The following is a 20576-nucleotide window of genomic DNA, read 5'->3' on the forward strand; positions in this document are numbered from 1 at the left end:
AGGCATTGAAATTGCATAAAATTTTATTAGTATACATAGGTAAGGATGATGATGATAAGTGATTGCAATATCATACCAAAGGGACAATTTCCTGTGAGACAATAGTATTGTGAGATCCTGGAGACGAGGACTAAATTTATTTAATAATGTCAAAATCTAAAATATTATTTGGTCATTAAAAACGACAAATTCTTATACTTTCAAGAGAAAATGCTTGAGAAAAGGCAAGACTGACAATTTCTCGTGGCAAGATGTTATCGCAAAGTTTTGATGAACATCTGGCGGGTCGACTCATTAGTGAATCCTGCCATACGATACAAATTCAAATGGCTAATTGGAGAAAACTTAGAATAAAAAGAGCAGAAATCACAGTCTGCCATAGGAGGAGGAAAGGATTCCCACATAGGAGAGTGTGGCGCAAAGTCCATCTGTCAACCCTCTCCAGCCCATCTCCGTCTCCATTCAACTCTGAAAGCAATTCCTTGTAGATATATTGAAGACATCTGCCAGTTTTAAGAGGTATCATGCTCTTGTTTATGTAAGCTCTCTCTCTTGATATTTAGAGGTGTACATAGTTAAATATCAATATAGCGATAGATTATTCTTTTATGTATTTCCTTATTATATTCATTAAACTTTTGTTTGTTATTTGTTAATCTGTCTGTTCACTTGTTCTAATATGGAAACGGATGCCTATCGACGAACTTACCCACAGCTCTCCCCACTCAACATTAGTTAAAGACCTCCTATTGAAAGCCATCCAGTGACAGTTGAGCGGGTCCTACCGACCCGAAGCCACTAAAAGGTGATCTGAGCACTCCTCTTGACATCGCAGATTCTCACAGTATAATTTAAAAGAATTTTAGCATCTTGTATGACCACTTCTTGTCTGGATAAATGAAGTGATGTAGGCAGACAAGTAGGCATACAAGCAGTAAAAGCAGTTAAAATCTAGTAATTATTATTTTAATACTATCATTAAAATAATTACCTTGTTGACAATTTGGACCAGAATATCCAGGGCAACATTTCCACACAGTTTCATTCACTGTCTTGTAAGTAATTATATATTTAGGGCGTCTAAGTATTCTAGGGAAATAAAATAATAGTAATTAATAAATGAATAAATTATTGAGGATTTAATATCAAGATGAGAAATATTTTCAATAAATAAATAAATTATTGAAAAAATAAACAAAATGAATCAAATTTAACAAAAAATGATCACATTATAATAAGACTATTTTAAAAAATTAAACAGTTTTTGTCATCATGTATAATATTTAGTTATTTTTCAATATAAATAAATATAATTGAAGATTATTTTCGGACAATTCTTTTAGTCTTATAATTTCAATATTATAAATATTTAAATGGATTTCAATCACCATGGCTCTCAGCTGAGCTGAACCAAGATACACAGACGTCTGGAATACTGCCAACCAAGTTTCCCATTTGTTTTGACTGTGGTTGAGCTGGACATCTGATGTTACTGCTGAAATTGTTCTCTAAGCAGATCCCAACCAGCTGTTTTCCCACCATTATCAGTTTACATTGCTCGCTGCTACCAGGAAATGCTGGAGGTTAGCCACCCAGAGACACTGGAAGAGCCCTCCAATGCTTATTGGACTCCTGTTTGGCAACCACAAAGTCCAAGCCTGAGAGACCAAATATTAACACTTTACCAATCTTTGCCATCATTGTCCAGATCTACTGGCTGTTGCCAATTGTCAACTGCTGGAAAACTAAATTGGATACCCTTTGGAGGTAGGGATGACTTATCTTACCAATATCCTCTAACACACTGTCATCTCACCTTCCAATGTGTCCAACATTGTTGACTTCATAAAAGCACAGACCCTTATTGACGTGGGAATTACTGTTTCCTTAATGTCTGATGAACTTCAATGGAAGTTATATGTTTTAACTGAAGTATCACCAAACATCTCCAAAACTGAAAGTGTCACCAATTGATTTTTTGAACAAAATACTGTTAAAAATCCTTAGCCAGTGCACTGCCCAGATACAAATGACTCCTCAGTCAACCCATCAAATTTCATTTTCAATTTAACAATCATGATCCAATCCTTTGATGAGACTTTCTAGAGAGAACCAATGCCCTTATTGATTACAGAGATATAAACTCATCCATATAAAATCAGCTGCCAAATTATTGCCAATGCTTATATACACCATAATGATAATAACTAACTGGTAACATTAAGCAGGGTAAGTAAACAAAGCCATAGTTAGTGGAAATTGATTTTGGATAAGGTGTAGCAAGTAAACTGAACTTTATTAAAATAATCAATTTTTTTATAAATTACCGTATTTACTTGCTTATAAGATGATCTCGCATATATGACAAGGTGTGATTTAAAGATCAAAATAAAGAAAATTAGATTTTGAACATAAACGTACTCAGCAAAAAACAAACTCCAATAACCACCACCTTATAAGTTGCTGAGGGAATTTTTAATTAAGAAAACAAACGTTTTCGATCTATTCCATACATCATCTTCAGGTTTAAACTGACGAACAAAAATAATTCCAAAGAATGGAACACAAAATATTTAAATTCAAAAAACCTGACAACGGAGCAACTAATTAAAATTAGAATTAAAGCGCAAAAATACCCAAATGTAAATTAACAAACACATAATATTAAAGTTATTAGTACACGCTAAAAATCATTTAACAGATAATAAAATATTAAGGTTCTCCAAATACGAAACATCGCAAATCATGAGCCATTTGTAAGTCTCTTAATTGCAAATTTCCAAGCTGACGGTAATCCCTCAGCGTCCCTGGCGTTAATGCATCTATTCTCGAGTCTACTCTTGTAAATTTCTATTTTTTCCGCCGTCTTTGCTAAAGTTGGAGAATATATTTGTTTGACGATTTCCGCCTCTTCCCATCCAACGACGGATCCTTCGGCCTGGGCCATCTGGGCCAGAACAGTTGCATTAGAACTTTTCCTTACATCATATTTATGCTCTTTGATTCTTACACCTAGGTTCCTTGTTGTAACCCCTATATACTCTTGTTTTAGTCCTAATTGCTGATTTTCATAAGGGATCCTATAGACCCCAGCTCCATCCTCTTTCTTAATCTTCCCTTTATCAGTTCTCAGAATTTTGTAGAGGTTCGGGGTTCGTTTGAAGATCAATGTTGATTTTTTAATGTCCGCTATCTCCTTCATAATGCCCCGTACATTTTTGTTGAAAGTAAACTTGGTATATCCACTAGGTCTTTGTCTAGAGTTCTTGTGTCACTCTTTTCAAACTTCCTCACGATACCATTAATTACGCTTCTTCTGTAGCCCAAGCTCTCTGCTATTCGCATGATCCTGTCGATCTCGTTAACCCTGTCCATAACGTTATCACAATAAGTAAAAGCCCTCTTGACTAAGGTACGAAAGGCTGCCAATTTATAACGAAATGGATCATTTGACTGTGGCGGGATGTAGAGTGGGCTATGTGTGGGTTTAGTATACACTTTAGTGGATAGATGCCCTCTCTTAAAAGTGATATTGATTTCTAAGAAGTGTACCTCCACTGAACTTTTTTGCTCTAGTTTCAGACGTAAAACAATTCCATGTTCTATTTTATAAAATATATTAAAGTTTATTAGCTTATTGCTTCATTGTTTCCCGAGAATAGTAAACATGAAATTGTTTATAAATTTTTGATTATATTGATGCTAATGCTCCATGTAATAAAAAGTATATAAATGGTATTCTGTGGCCTCTGAAAGGTTAATAACCACTAATGTATATTGTGAGATAACAAGAAAATAAAATAAATATATCTACCAGAATAAAAATCTTTGCAAAAATTCTCTGAACACACCATTATTCTTGTTGTTATTTTTCCTTCTATTCTTAATGATATTCCTCATCTCTTTTTAAATTTGAATCTTTTGAGAACTTGTGCATTGTAATATTTTAATTTCTCTAGTTACTATAATGAAAAACTAAACAACATTGACGAAATTTCGATTTTGTTTTTACCGATACATGTTTACATGTAGTTTAAACATGAAAAATAATATGACGTTATTCCAATTGCTAAAGTTTCTAAAATGGCCACATGATGTCAGCTACTTTCTTTTTGACTGCCAATAATTTGAGTGTCTTGTGCAAATAAAATATTTGTTGCCTATAATGCCAAAAAAAAATACCATATTAGTGAGTTATAGTACTCATTTTTTTTACAGAAATGTTTCTTTATGTCTTGAAATGTCACAAAATCAAATTTGGTTGCATTTTCAGTGCTAAATACCAATACTCTAATTTATGATCACCCAGTACATTATAAAAATTACATTATATATATAACGTTACAATATGACCTTATTTTAAATGAGATTTTTCCTATGCAATGTACAGTAACAGATGCAGGTTCTTATGTGGATTCAGATTTTTCTCAAACAGTAAATGGTTAGGTTAATCCACTCCTAGTGTCACTACCATGCTTCTCTAGTTCCTGACATTCTGAACATGGAAAACTACAGAACACTACTCACTGTAGTGAATACACTGGTTTGCATGTATTTTTCTCAAATAGTGTACTCAATATGGTGTAATAAAATTTCTCTATATATGCAAAAACATTGGATTAAAATGTTATCATTACAGTAAATAAATGTTTTGAACACATTTTAACATTTTCTGTTAACTTTTAATGTTTGCACATTTATCTAGGCAATCATCTGGGACTATTTGGTATGAAGCAAAAAATTTATGTGGAATTTTGTGGTAACTGCTGACATACAACCCCTACCTAAAACCAAACCATTCTGTACTTATATAAATAAAGAATGAAACAATTTCTGTTAAATTTCACTTACCTATATGTACCTCCGCACGTTTCTGGATAAGGCCAATACCAACATCTTTGCCAATGGCGACCAATAAATGTTTCCGTTCCATTGGGTTCTTTGCATGTTACCGTTTTAGAAACTTGATAGGAACACCAGTTTCTATATCATATAAACAAATTAAAATAATACTGTTTAATATGTATTAAATCTTATAATCATTATACATTAGTGTATTACATAACATTAAAAATATCAGTATTAACTAATATTTAATATTTCATAAATGAGTTATTATTTTAAAAACGTGTAACATGAGTACTATTTGTTTTTATCTATAACATTTCTTTTATAGAAATTTTATTTCAAATGTGTTTAAGTAAGGGGGTAGCTGCACACGGAAAATCGTCATGGGAAATACCCCGTGAGTACCATTAAGTAAAGTACCATAAATAAAGAAATTCAAAATAAATAAATATTAAAAGGATTTATCATATTTAGGAAAGCCCAATACTGTTTTCATACTATGTTTGTGACGATAATTTCATTCCTTATTCAACACATCAAAAACCTGATATAGAATATTGATGTATGATGTAAAGTTTAATATAGAAGGAGAAATTATTATAGAATAATTTGTAAAAATAATATACAAAAAAACATTCAAATTATGAAAAAAGTTTGTTAATCAAATGTAAATAGCATTACCAGAGATTTAAGAGCAAACAATATTTTCAAACATTCCAATATTTAAATTTTTCAACATAATCAATAGCAGTTAAATTACATTGAAAAACTAATAGTTGTTGATATCGGGCTAAGAATGTACTGGTTATCTTGGAAATAATTCACTGATTTACCTGGTTCGTCTACTAGATGGGGCTATGAATTCCTATAATGAGCAGTCAATTATCTATCTAACATTCAACAATTGACTGTTCATTAAATTATTCTTATTCAAAATTCACTGGTTTGTCTGTTATTCCCAACTCAGACAAACTCACTGTGTGAACTCTCAATTCAACATTAAACAATTGAGAGCTCACACACTAGATTCTCAGCCCAATGATTCTTCAACTGATTGACAGTTCCAGTCTTGTCTTTTATGACTTCTTGGAGTTGGGATCACGTCAATCTTTTGTGTGCCAATATTTTCAGTTATCACTAATCAAATGTTAAATTTCACCATGAAATAGATAGTTTTATATGATATCCATATATTTTAAATACTGTACATGATTAACAATTCCTGGTAAGGGTTTACCACTGATTTTCCAGTATCTCTTTTAATCTGAACAAAATTATGATAGAGCATATAAACATCTTGTACTGCCAGCCTTGTTCACTGAATGTCCACAGTTGGCTTTCTGTATGGCTCCTATTCACTTGGATTATCTACTTTGGTGGTTTCCAACTGTTTCTGCATGCACCTTGCGGCTGCCTTGACTCAATAAACTGGATCCCAGTACCCCTATGCTACCCTATCCTTCATAAGTTTTAGAATATCGGTTTTGGAGGCTTACATTCAGAAAAAATTAAATTTGAAACAGCAAGAATTAATTGCATATTTAATCACATCTAATTAAAAGCAATTGTTCTGTCACCCCCTAGCACACAAATAATGTAAATTTAAAAATTAGATTTGATTTACAATTTGAAAATTTCAAAACAACTTTTAAACCCTTTTAAAAAACATCATTTTAATTTTCGTTTGAGTTTATTTTTTAATAGTAGTTTTAGTTTTGGTTTCAATTTTGGTGTAAAGGCCAGTTTTAATTATTATTTATAGTTTAAATTAATTTATTGGTTTAATCTGTTTAGTATTAATTTAGTTTTAGTTTTTATTAATTATTTTTAATAATTTTTTATTTATTTATTTATTTACTATTATTATTTATTTAATTTTGCCTGCATTTTTGAACCCTTAATCACAGTTTTTTTTAGTTAATTGCTACTTTTTTTTTCTTTTGAGAGACAATTATGGAAATCGTTTTGGTGTTGTTTCGCACAAAAGGTAATCAAATTTATATTTAGTTTTTTTTTATTTCATTAATTTTTGTTTTTGTAAATTTGCCTTTTCAAAATTTTAATTTTAAGTGAATTAACATTGATTGAACTATCAGGCTATATAGTATTTTAATAATTTAATAAAGTTAATCTCTTGTTTGTCAGAAACTACAACTTCTATAGAGGTTCTTGTGGTCAAAAGAGAAGTCAAAATTAAATATTGAAACCACAAAAGCAGGGGGCAACCATATACTAGGACACGTGACCCTCCCTTTTCGTCTGCATTGCTTTTTCCTAGTCTCCAATAGATCCCCAAATTCCATTATCAACAAACAATAGCGAGGTTGAAGCCGAAGTTTTCAACGCGAAAACGTGTACGTCGGACGTTCGGCGCCGCTTTCCTGTAAGCCTAGAAGTTTGGCAATGGAGTTTGGGGGCCGTTCATAAATTACGTAAGGGCGATTTCGGTCATTCTAGACACCCACCCATCCCTGTGTAAGAAACCGTAATATTTTCTTTGATCCCCCTCCCCTTCCCTATCTTACGTAATATTTAGGCATAATTTTATAGAAAGATTTTAACAGAAATAAATTTTTTTAATGAAACCCTAAAAACCTTAGGTCCAAAATATATAATTATTAATTAGTTAATTAATAATAGCCTAATAAGGAAGGTCAAGTCGTCTAAAGTTTTATTCCTGAATACGTAATAAAATGGTTGCTTCCAAATAATTTTTGGATCGACTGTGTCTTTATTTACCAAAAAAAAATTAATTAATATGTACTATTATTTATAAAAGACTATGTGAACAAATTTAAAAATATAAAAATTTAATGAATTCGAATGAACAATTTATTTTAAGAACTTTATTTTTTAATTACAGGTACTCCTCACTTTACGACCTATCTGCTTAACGACCACTCGCACTTATGACCAATCGAGTTTCGACCTGCAATTCGGGGAATCCCCTTTCTCGCTTGAGTGTCGGTCAGTGGCATATGGTGACACGCGCACTAAGCGTACTATAATAGTCTTTTTTATGAATAAATTTGAAGTTTGTTGCATAATTTGCATAATTTTACAACGATCCTATATTCCCGGCGCAAGCTCCTCGCTTATCGACCAATTCGCTTAACGACGTAGTCGTCGGAACGAAACTCGGTCGTAAAGTGAGGAGTACCTGTATTAACAATCTTTTTATTATTATCATCATCATTAATCAACATCATAATATTCATTTTTATATTAATTTTAATTTTTACAATAGGACGCAAAATACTTTGACAGATCGACTAGCACGTGTAAACAGAAACGTCATACAAAATAAAACAAGAGAGGATAGAAACCACATTCCGTTGCCATATTAATTACATCTTGGCTAAGGCCAAGAAAATAAACTACATGCTGATAAAATGTGCTAGGTGCACCTGGGGACTAAATCGTAAAGCTTATAAAACTTTATATAATGGGGCAATACAACCAATGCTACTTTACGCGGCCTCTAGCTGGGGTCATGTAACTGGTAAAAATTAGGGTTTCTCATTTCCCGGTCTTTTGCTTGTCCCGGAATCCCGGGATAAAAGTAAACTGTTTCCCGGGATTCCGGGAAATCCCGGGACAAAATTAATTATTTTTAAGATATACAAAATGTCATGAAATCAAATAATTTAATTATTTTTCGTTTTTTAAAGTAATTTAATACATTCTGCATCCTCCAAAATCATATTAATAATGTTGTGTAAGATATGTATTAAAAATTACCTTTGAATTACATAAAAATTTTCACAAATAGAAAAAATTTATTAAAGTTTGCTGGAAACTGCATACAGCAACGACAAAAATGCCTTTGAATTGAGTTGAAAATTAAAAAAAATGAACTTAGATCAAACTTCTAACTTAGAAGGTAATTTTTGATTTTTTAAATAAAATATAATACAAAATATTGTAAATTTTTATAAGATTTTAAAAAGCAAAGATGGTCGATACTCCTATCACTCAATCTAATTTTTATTTTAGTAATGAAAAGTCTTGCTACCGAGAATGCCCTTTCCGATTCAATTGACGTGATTGGAATCGTGTTTAATGCATTTAAGAGAAGACAAATATTATGCGTTTTCATCTGTATCCTGAAAGATTTCTAGTTCGTTTTCGAGATTGTAGTACGTCTTTTGTTCTCTAGTATTCTTGATTTGTCTACCTCGGCTGCATTAATAGAAAGATCATAGCCCAATAATTCGGCAGTTCGTTTCTCTTTAATAATCAGGTTATGAAGAAAAACTTCATACTTGCAGACTTCGTACTCTTTTGTATCCTTGCCCAATTTGCACAACTTGGCGTTACGCAGTTATTGAAGCTACTAAGCATGGTTAAAAATGAAGACAGCATAAGTACACTTATTCCAGATATTACTGGTAAAGGATTTTGAGAGTCCTGCCACAAATAAGCTACGTATTGATTATTGACCATTTGTGACGTGCCATAACGAGCAAAAATTAAAAAAAAAAAAAAAAAACTAATAAGTAGGTTTAAAATTAATAAATACAAGTGGCGTGCCGTCATTGGAAGCGGTGGAAGCGCCGCTTCCACCTTCCAATGACTTTCCCTTGTATCAATAGTTTCTAAAATATAAATTTTCATATTTTAACGTACTTTGAATTAATTAAAATTAATATTTTATTATAACTGCATTATGTATCTTATTACAAATTTCTGTACTACATGTGAAAAAAACGATAAGATTGCTATTGTATATTCGAATATCAGAGCGGAATGGAAGCGCTTACGAGAAGCTTCCACGGCGAGAATAACTGAATGGTGTAAAGCAGCCAGAGGGCATTGGCGCATGCGCTTTACAGAGCACCAACCTCACCCGGTTTAGCTGGTGGAAGCTACACACTTGTAACGCTTCCAACGATACTATCCCTTAGCCACTGGGTAGGGACCTACTGACTAAGTGAATTGTTTAAGATTTAAAAAGTAAAGAGTATTCAATGTTATTCTTATGTACGTTTTTTTGCAAAGTTATATTTGATTATAATTTTTCTTTTAATTATACTGTAATTATATTGACAGATTTTCAGACAAAATCTTAAGAATTTTTATCACTTTTAGATGTTAATAATTTTATATATTATGAAAAACAATTTTTCCAAGCGTGTTTTAATTCTTTAAAGTAAGTAAATTATATAGGAATTTTTTTGATTTATCTAAATTACATAGTGAATCGCAATATTTATATTCGTGTCCGGACTATATCGACAAGTAACTCTTAAACATAAAACATATTATAATTAATGTCGATCCGAACAAAGACGTACTAAAATAATTATATGATTTAATATCATTAATATTTACGGCACCATCTACCGGTGGATCTGCGAGCGCAATTTTTCGACCACGAAGCAAATTCATACATTGGCCAGGAACACTCGGTGGGAGGAAAAATTGTAATCGCTAGCGTTGCTTTCCATAGAAAAAGAGCTTTTAAATACATTAATGGAGTCGACGACCAGCGACTTCTATGATAAAGTAATTAACGACTTGGCGGAAAAAATCGCCGAATAGAGTTAGTTTATAAAAAATTAAAAAAACAAGTTTTTCTATCATTGTTTCTATCATATCAATTCGTATTATGTATGTATTATTGGTATTTTAAAACTAAAATACATAAATTGTTTATTTTTGTCATTTCCAGTATTTGTTTAAAACTTTTATGGAAATGTCATGTACCGGACAGGTCTGACCCGTCACGAAAGACGCGAAAAAAACGGTTAATTTAAAGAAAAATTTATTAGTTTAAGAAAACATAGGTAAAAGTCGTTTGTAGTCGGACACCCATTGTTTATATCAAACTGCCAGGCAGAAACCATAAATCGCGGAAGGAAATCGTCCTATGATCGGTGGAAGATCGAATTCGTCTTCGATTTTGACTTTTCTGGCGCTCCGGGTAAGAGTCTCGTTACGTTTAGTAACCAGGGATCAACCACTCGGGAAGCGTGATTGAGGGAGAACGACCAATCAAAATGGACGAAAGAAAGAACGGAGATTGATATAATCTCCGACAATCGAGGACACCTGGCATTCGGTTAACGTTCCGAATAACCAAAACGCGTGTGTCAACGCGCAAAAAAAAAAAAAAAAAAAAAAAACAGTTTCTCGTCTATTGTGCCAACCCGTAACCCGTGCCACGTCGAACTTAGACCGTGTCCCCGATGCCAACAGAGGAAGTCTCTTCGTGCCCTACAGACTTGTCAACGCCACTGTCCCGGGGCCACCTTCGATCGACCATCAAAGAACCACATCGACGCCCAGGATGTCCGAACGGCTGATTGTCCTAAAGCAAACTATTTTGTACATAATATATGTTTATTTTATGTTTCTTTTTTGTCGGTTTTTGTCAGATACGTCTCTTCCGCTACCACGCACGTACGAATGGACCCTAGACTATCACTGACGCGCAATTAACTGATTGCCCCTGGAAGTCGGCTTCTTACAGAAACACAGCTTCCCTATCATCAAATGTCACGGCACGCCACTGATAAATACAAATGTATTCTGACAGTTTATGAGTTAATGATACTTTCTATTTGCAAAATTTTCTCAACCTCAACATAAAATAAGAAAAAAAAGTGAATTTTTAAAAAATTTGCGGGATTTCCCGGGATAAGAAAAATTTCCCGGGTTAAAAAAACGACCGGGATCCCGGAATCCCGTTTGAGAAACCCTAGTAAAAATTCAGTAGCATGTAAATTACTCTCTCTTCAAGGCCAGTTTGCCATCAGAATTTCAAAATGCTGCAGAACTGTTTCTACTAATGCCTCTCTGATTCTAGCAGAGCTCCTTCCTTTGCCACTATGTATTGTAGAAAAGGTTCTAAACTACTACATCAGAACTACAAACATCATAACTCAACAACGGTCTCTACTCCTATCTACGGCTGTTTATATGCTATCACATTGCAATTACCCTACTATCTCTGATCATCACCCTGTAAACAAGGTTATCCCCAGGGTACATTTGGTGTCATCTGCTTCTTCCATGGATAACCGTGCAGACATTAACGAGGAGTGATTGCCATGCGGCAGAATGCGAGTCTGCGTCTCTGCTGTTAATACAATTCTCTTTGAGGGATTTCGTAAAGATTTCTATTGTTTCAATTGTTCTAAGCTTGTTATAATCAAGCATAGGTATAATAATCTTAGCCTCTTCCCATTTGGCCGTTATATTCGGTTCACTTGCAAACTGGGCTAGGGTGGAATTAAACGTTTTGTTGTATGTGTCGTATTTATGCTCAGCTACCCTGTTGGTTGAGCCTATGTATGTTAATTTTCTGTTCGGCTTAAATCTATTGTCCTCAAGCGGAACCTAGTAAATCCCCGGTCTTCTGGCTTCTCTGCATTTATCCTTGGTATTAGCCAGAAGTTTATATATCGTAGGGTTGCGTTTGTATGTAAGATCAGCTTTGACCTTCTTGGTTATGATTTTAAACGCTTGGCTCATTCTAGGGTCAAAATCAACTACAATTCGTTTACATTGCTGTTTAAGAGGTCTGGAATCAATCGCTTCGCTTTTTGAGTAACTATGTATTGTTTGAGCTAGCCTATCTATTAATTTACCGTTGTAACCGTGGGCTATGGCGATGTGTTTGATGTGTTGGATTTCATGAAGCGCGTCATTAATGCTAGAGCAATGGATGAAAGCTCTACGGATTAGAGCCCTGTAAGCGGATATTTTATAATTAAATGGGTCGTTCGAGATTGAGGGGATGAAGAAAGATTGGAGATTGGGCTTATGGTATACCTTAGTGGTTCTACAATCCCGATTCAGGTAAATATTGAAGTCAAGGAAATGGACCATCTTATCATTCTGTTAGTCTAAATTTAACTTAAGCCCAAACGGATTGTTATTGACAGTCTGCAGAACTCTATCAATGTCTGGCTTGGATCTCCAAATAATAAGAATATCATCGACATAACGCGTGCAAAGTATGATGTCTGCGTTGAAGGATTCTTGATGTTCGAAAGTATAAAGTCAAAATTTGAATTTCAGAATATAAAACTTTAGCTAATGTAAATAATGTGTTGTGCCTATAACCGACATGTCAAACCGAAACCGATAAATGTTTATACAGTATTATCAATGAAGATCAGCGGCGCCCGCAGACTATAAAAGAAAGGGTATACAAGGTATAAAAAAAAGGCATCCTACATTAGGCAAGAAGCTTCAAACTGTGATTCAACGTCATATCAGCGCTCCATCAGGTGGCACTGGTTGCGATTGGGGCTAACTTGGCCTTGAATACAAGTAACATTCTTTGTTTTTAAGGCTGTGTCGGTCAACACACGACGAAGTCGCACGGAATAATGGACAAATATCGTTCATTCATTAGTTTATTTTATATTTGCAGAATAGGCTAGAAGTCATAAATTTTCTGTTGTTTGTTGATAATGGAATTTGGGGATTAGGAAAAGGGCAACACAGACGAAAAGGGGCAAGTGCAATTGGACTTTGGCAATTTTGAATCATATTTTAATTTTAAAAGTTGAAATCACGTGACTTCCAGTACCTATCGGAAGTTAGTATACAATTAATCATGACTTCCAGCCCCTAAGCTTTCCATATTTGGTCTCGATTTTCATCTATCTGATTCCAATCTCGAGATTAACAAACAGCATACAGGCTGACGGACACAGTGGGAATGTATTGTTGTGCTGCAATTTGAAAATTGCAGCCCAACAAATACCGGTATTCAGCATTGTAGATAAAAGTCGGTATTTTATCGGCTTCGGTATTTATCTAGAATATACTGCAGATATTATAAAATTCCAGTGTTTAGTGGTTTAACCACTCGCCACTGGTGAGCCAAAAGTATTTTATTGCTGTTATTCATTGGTCTACAAAATAAAGGGAATATAACGATACACAATTTGGTAGATGAACTAATTTCCCCAAACGGTCTTTTTTCTGTTTATTTTGACCATTTTGTTCAATGCTACGCTGCATTAATTATTTTCTTCTTGAACAAACAATAAGAATCTTTTTAATAAATAGTCTGAAAATAGCCGAATTAATGTTTGATAAATTATTTTAATTGTCAAAGTAAAATAATTCGTTAAAGTACGAGTAAATCCTTTAAAACATGATCAAGAAGTTACAGAGAAATCGACTCCGATTAAAACCTACAGTTTTAAGATCCGGAAAGAAGAGGGCCAACGCCATTTAGTCTGTGTCCCATATATAGAGAAGTCCAAAGTTCCATCATGTATATAAAAAAGACGACGAATTACCAAAAATTTTATTACTATTTTTATATTGTTATACAAAATAAATTCAAGAATAATTATAGAGGTCCCAAGAATGGAAGGTATCTTTGGCACAGAACGGGGTTAATAGTGACTTAGTAGACTACAGTAATATGTCATCTTAAAAACATGATCTTAGCAATGTCTTGAAAGCATTTTAAAAAAGAAAAACTCTGGTTATTAATAATTCAGATATAAAAACTTCTACAAAAATAAAACACAAATGACATGTTGTCGAACTTTTTATGTATAAATATTAGATAACCTGCAAAATGATACATTTGTATTTATTTTTAAAAATAAATGTTTATAATCAGCTGTTTTATTTTACTCCAGTTATTAAACTTCAACGTTTTATTATAAATATTTTCAAGACGAAATAAAAATTCTTAAGTAATTTAACTTTTGCCCCCTCAGTGTGTAATTTAATCAATGGGATTTTATGGGAATCAAATTTAATTAGCGTACTGTACTGTACTGTACTTCCGTTATTGTGTATGCTAATGTACTAGGAAGTGATATAAATGTAAGCTTTCTACTTGTTATCATCATCTCTTTAATTTACATTGCTTAAAACTAATTTTTTTTTCTTTAATAAATATAATCTTGAAATTTTTATTTTATTGTCTTAAAGAGTTTCTTAAACACAAATAATTAATTTTTCATTTTTTTAAATATATAAATTAGGATATTAAATTTTTTTATCGCTTTATTTGAATAAAAGCAAAAATTTTTAATATAAAATAATAATAATATGATGTAATACAGTCAAACCTCTATACAACGGCCACTGATGGCCGTTGTATAGAGGTAATACTGCATCCATTTTCAAAAGAAACTTGCCTGAACAAATGACGCCGTTTAGAGATGATGTCCGACTGTATTTATAATAAATTATAGTAAATAGATTTGAAATTAAAATAATATAATATTATATAATTAAAGAATAAATAATTTTTTAAACATATAATCGTCAGACTATGTTCAGTAGTTTAAAAATATTAAAAGTTCTAAAAAAATAAATAATAAATGGAAATTTATATCAAAATCTTTTCATAAATTAGCACCAATTAAATTACAATATTAAATGTTTATTTTTTAAAATTTATATATAAAATATATTTCAATATTTTCTATTAGAAAAATAAAAATATAAGAACATTTTATTTATACTTTAGATGTATATGATATGATATTTCTTATTACATTTAATTTTTTTAAAGTATATTTAAATTGTACAATAATTCAATAATTGCTATATTTATTTAAATTAATTAGGGAATTTAATTTAATTATAGGGAATATAAAAATATCCAATAAAATACTTTCACCCAAAAATACAAACTTTCTTTTCGTTATTGTTAAGTATTTATCTCCTGCATCTCGTAAGAAATAATGGCATAAAATTGCTTAATTAACGAGGGAAAATGAGTTCTGACACTATAAAAATGATTTATGGAAAATTAAGTAATGATTTCAAATTATTCATCAGTTAATTAAACGAAATGTACTTATTTTAATTCTATAATTTCGATTTAAAACACAGATATGAGAGTTTTATGTTTAAAAAAAAAGACACTAAAAATATAAGATAAAATAGTAAATCCAAATAAATTACTAGGTAAAAAACAAACAAGAACTCGAACAATATAAATGACAATTCAACTCAACGCTTTTAAGTTTGATTTATTATTACAAGTAAAATTATCAAAAACTTACCCATTTCTTTCTGACGAGAGATTTTTGTAAATGACTGCTAATAAAATAAGTAATTGTATCGCTATCCTAGAAAATATTCCTTCCATTCTAGCAATTAATTGTCAAATTCGTCTCAGGAGTAGCGTGTGCTTCAGCCGAATGATGATGTCTGCTCATTCTTAACAGGAAGAGTTTTCTCTCCGCTGTCGGTGAATAAAAAGAAAGATTGGCTTTTTAACTTTGGAACATTGCTCTCTATAAATTTGGATGTTTTAATTTTTGTTTGTATTCGAGAGGAAACAGGGCAAAGGTCTTTTTTTTTATATTGTGTAGGTGACAAAGAATTCTTTGTTTTAATTGGTCTTAAGGTCACGTGGCCCTGCGGTGAATGAGAGGGATGACTCGGTGCAGTGTTGAATTTCGTTACCCTCGTGCATTTGGGTCACCCAAACGATTATAAATGACAGACATCTAGCAGACGATCATCCTCTGTTTTAATGTTCCATTAGTTCTTAATGTTAGAAAAAAATCAATATTGATAATTTTTTTTAATCGTTAAAACATGTAATGTGTTGTTTTAATAACATTTCAAGTAGATATTTTTTTTCTTTTTGTGAAGATAAGTTAAACTAAAAGCTTAATTAAAATCATAAATATACATCACTTTGAAGGTAATGAATTACGCTTTATCGCATTAAAAAAATTTTTTTTTTGTTATAATTTTACATCGAATGCTCAAACAGAAGCATCACATTTAGATTAAATAATTATAAATAAATAACAATAATATTTTTATTAAAGTAAAGAAAATTCCTCTATATTTTTAATGTAATAAATATGAGAATTTTTATTAATCGCAACATCAAAAATAGAATTAATGGCATTTTAAATATTTATCCTCAATGAGTTTCTAAATTTAAAAACAGTGACACGTGTAGTATAAAGTTTATTACAAACTTAATTTCTATCCAATAAAAATTAATTTTCAAAATACAGCTTTTTTAAATGTATTTTTAAAATTATTTTTTTAAATTAAAAATAATAAATTTATTACACAATTTCCTAATTGTAGATTTCTTTGAATTTGAAGAGGGAAACTAATTGTAAACATTGTGTAACGATACTGAAACTATTAATGTTAAAAATCCTTTACTGAGTAAATTGGAGTAGAATAAAAGTTGAATATTTTGATGTTTTTCTTCTTTAGGATTTCCTCATTATGGAGAGTTTCCTTAACCAAACTATTGTTCTAATTGTCTCTTTTATTTTTTCTGTCTGTTATATCTTCCTTTTCCCTTCTCTTTATGTATGTAGACGTATATAGGGTATAAAATCTGTTACAAAAAATTGAGCCTCTTAAAGTACGAGGTTAATTTTTTGCAAATTTATAAATACTGTATATTTGTTCATAAAATAAATATATAAATAGTACGTTCTCTATTGAGTAAATACATCGTATCTATCGAGTCCAGATAATTTAAATCTGAGATAGAGTATAGAATCTTTTTCCATTGCTTAGCAAGGTGATGCATTGTGACGTATGATAATTTAGTCTCTCCTCTTTGGTATACAAAGTTTGAAATAATTTAAGGCTTAAGTGCAAGTGGACTTGCCTGAAATGTGTTGCTTGTAGTTTGTGTTCATTTTTTGGGTCATCCACTTCTAAGGCGTCATTTAACTTATACCTTTTCGAATCCGTTTTTTCACTCGCTTGATAGTTGCTGGGCTTGTGTGTATCAGTCGAATCAGTTATTTGGCTGACGTTGTAGCTTTTCGATTATCCGATTCTGTTAACATTATTGTTTTTCACTTCACTACCAAACGAATAAAATACGTATCTTATCAAGAGAACGCAGTTTCTTTTAATTTCAGTCCATACTTTAAAAAATTATAGTTTTGCTTAAATGTATCAATGACTCGATTTATTTTTTGTAATAGACTGTATATACAGGGCTATTTTTCAGCCAGAATGCGTCAATACGGCAGACAGCATAAAAGTATCGACAGCCAGTTGTACAGCAGTTGCTCATTATGAAAAATTCTGTAAGTTCATATGATGATTGGCACGATAAAAACGAAATAGACCACTCTATCGGCCACAACGAATGCAGTGGGTCGATTGGAACTGAGGTAGAAAACAAATGAGATGGGAATCCTCATTTCGTCGCAAGCCAACTTTCGATGAATGGACAATACTGTCTGGCAATTGTCTGTCCCAGTTACGTTCTCGACAAGTAACGAGGTACCGAGAAGCACTAATGGTATTTTTAAAGCTAAAGATAAAAACATGGCTACACTAAAAAGGAACTATTTAGCAACCGAAGCTAAATCCAAAACAATAAATAGAGAAGAAAGTGCAGATGGAGATAGACAAAAAGAAAAAAATAATTGAAATAGACTACAAATGCTACAATATAAATGTGGACATTTATTAAAAAAATAATAATAATAAAATAAATTATTATTAGTAGCAAACACTGTTTGTTAGTTATTGTTATACAGTATTTTTATAAAACAGAACTGTATGTGTACCTGCAGTAAATTTTCTGGAAAAAGAACACTTGGTATAGTCAATTTCTGCGTATAAAACTGCCTATGGAATATGAAATACTATTTGTATTACTACGAATCAGCAACGATGGTCATCATGACAATAGAGAGACATATAATACTGGAGCGCAGCCCCTGAGAATCAAGTGAAGTCAGTATATGCGCGTGCAGGACGGAAGCCGCCATCTTGAGCGTGGAAGAAACAGTAAGCACGTTTCTTAAAGTTGTAATTAGACGAATCTGCTTTTTATTGATTTATTAAAGTTTTTGATTAACTTATTACTCATTTCTGTGTGCATTAGAAAAGCTTTAAAATTAACAATAGGAAATAAATTTTATACTTAATAAAGAAAACGTTTTTAAACTTTTATTTAACCGAACCACACACTACTTGAAACCCAAATAAAACTCTCTGAGTAGTAGAACTAGGTGTTTACTGTATATGTAAATTTATATCTTTATTTTTACTTGTTAAATACGGAAGAATGGTGAAAAGTTGTGCTGCCTATAGAAATCACAACACTTATCAAAAACCAACTTTTAACATAAATTACTGGCTTCAGTTGGGTGGAATTCAATATCCGCGTAACATAACTTTCGAGTTAGAAAATTAGATAGACCACAAAAAAATCCAGTTGCGTAACTTTCCCGGCTGTTATGAGATTTTATTTAAAAATTAGTTTGGGCGCGTTTTTTTATGCAGCGAAAGTGTAGCGAAATGACGTCACGAGCAGCGTTGGCCATTTAGAAACGGGTTTCAGAGGATTAGCTGTAAAGCGCTTCTCGAGCGCTGCATAAAAAAACGCGCCTTTTTATATTACTAGAATTATAATGAATAAAATTGCATGTGGCGCCATCTGTTACGAAATTTTGTTACAAAAACTTGTAAATGCTAATAACGAGTAAAATCTGCGCCACTAAGTAGCAACAGACCGCTGCCCCTCCAGTTAGATACGGCTCCATGACCATGACCGTTTCTGAACACCTCTCTTGTTTTACTTGTTTGTATACGGCACCGCGACACATGGAAGATCTGCGGAGAGAGATGCTTCCCGTGAGAACTTTTTATGGAAAATGGCCCCATCTAGGTGTTTCAAACGTAAAGAAATCCGGAAAACTCCCAAGTGGGGACGGGGCGGATCTACATAGGGACTAATAGGGCTTAAGCCCTGGGCCCCGAAGTGTCAAGGGCCCACAAAAATTGAATTATTATAATAAATTTTTAGTACTTTTTCATTAAGAATGAGCACTTATCGTATAGTAAAAAATAATTAATGATAATTTATAGTATTATTTGTATCGACAAAAAATGGGCCCTATTGGCTTTCAATAAGCCGTAGGTCCCGAAAAACCTAGATCCGCTCACGATTGTGACCATTGAATTTTACCCGATTTTGTATTTTAGCTCGAGTTTTAATCGCCATCATTGTGGCTTGCCCAAATCCGCTAATAGGCAGGAAGAAGGACTTCTTAGGACTCATATAATGAGAGTTACAAGATATAGTTTTATTAATAGTGTTGTTAAATAGTTAACTGATCTTAAATATATAAATCATCAATTAGATTGGTAAAATTATGAGCGCGATCACGATTGACATTTACATCAATTTAATGTTAACGAATTAAATTAATTAATATAAGTTAATGAGAATTAATTTTTTATTTTCATTAAATAACTATTTAAACTCTGAATCTTAAAGTTTAAATTACGTAATCGAAGAATCATCGCAGAGGACTAGAAGCGAACAGCGCGTGGGACGGTTCGAATCGGAAAATATCTTCATTCGGTTAGCAGCGAATAAAAGAATTAGTTATCATGAGTGAGGGATCCCGTAAAAAAGAAGATCTTTGTGAAAAAGAGCCCGTTGATCTTCCGAAAGTCAAGAAGATGAAGTCAGGTAGAAGTGAGAAGGGCGTTTGTATTTGCATTAAACCGATGAAGGGCCAGAAAAAAAAGAGTCGCCGAAGGAAGAAAAGTCGAACGAAATCAAAACGCTCCCGCAGTTGCAGGCCTAAGAGAAAACGGGTATCGAAGAGGAAGAAATCCGTGAGGAAAAAAGGAAAGATTTGTTAAATCCGGTAGTTAAATAGGAATTCGTTGCAACGAGAAAGGCCCTAATTGCTGATTTCTTGCAAATCGGCAACCCAACGGCTCTTTTCAGAGCCATTTTTTCTTGGCAAAGAGTAGTCTAATCGCAT

General features: G+C 32.3%; 1 protein-coding gene across 1 annotated transcript in view; it reads right to left on the bottom strand.

The window, feature by feature from the left end:
- LOC136975286 (collagen alpha-1(XXVI) chain-like) overlaps positions 1 to 16030 on the bottom strand; it is a 34105-nt gene extending 18075 nt beyond the window's left edge. Inside the window, exons 1-3 of the mRNA XM_067270328.1 lie at positions 15849 to 16030; positions 4852 to 4983; positions 992 to 1089 (exon numbers count right to left, since the gene is read on the bottom strand). Coding sequence (XP_067126429.1) covers positions 992 to 1089; positions 4852 to 4983; positions 15849 to 15934 — 316 coding nt within the window. The 5' untranslated portion in view covers positions 15935 to 16030. The remainder of the gene's footprint in view (positions 1 to 991; positions 1090 to 4851; positions 4984 to 15848) is intronic.
- Positions 16031 to 20576: the final 4546 nt, after the last annotated feature.

The sequence above is a fragment of the Centruroides vittatus genome, unplaced genomic scaffold (genome assembly GCF_030686945.1).
Source record: "Centruroides vittatus isolate TY-2023 unplaced genomic scaffold, ASM3068694v2 contig_370, whole genome shotgun sequence".
NCBI lineage: Eukaryota > Metazoa > Arthropoda > Arachnida > Scorpiones > Buthidae > Centruroides > Centruroides vittatus.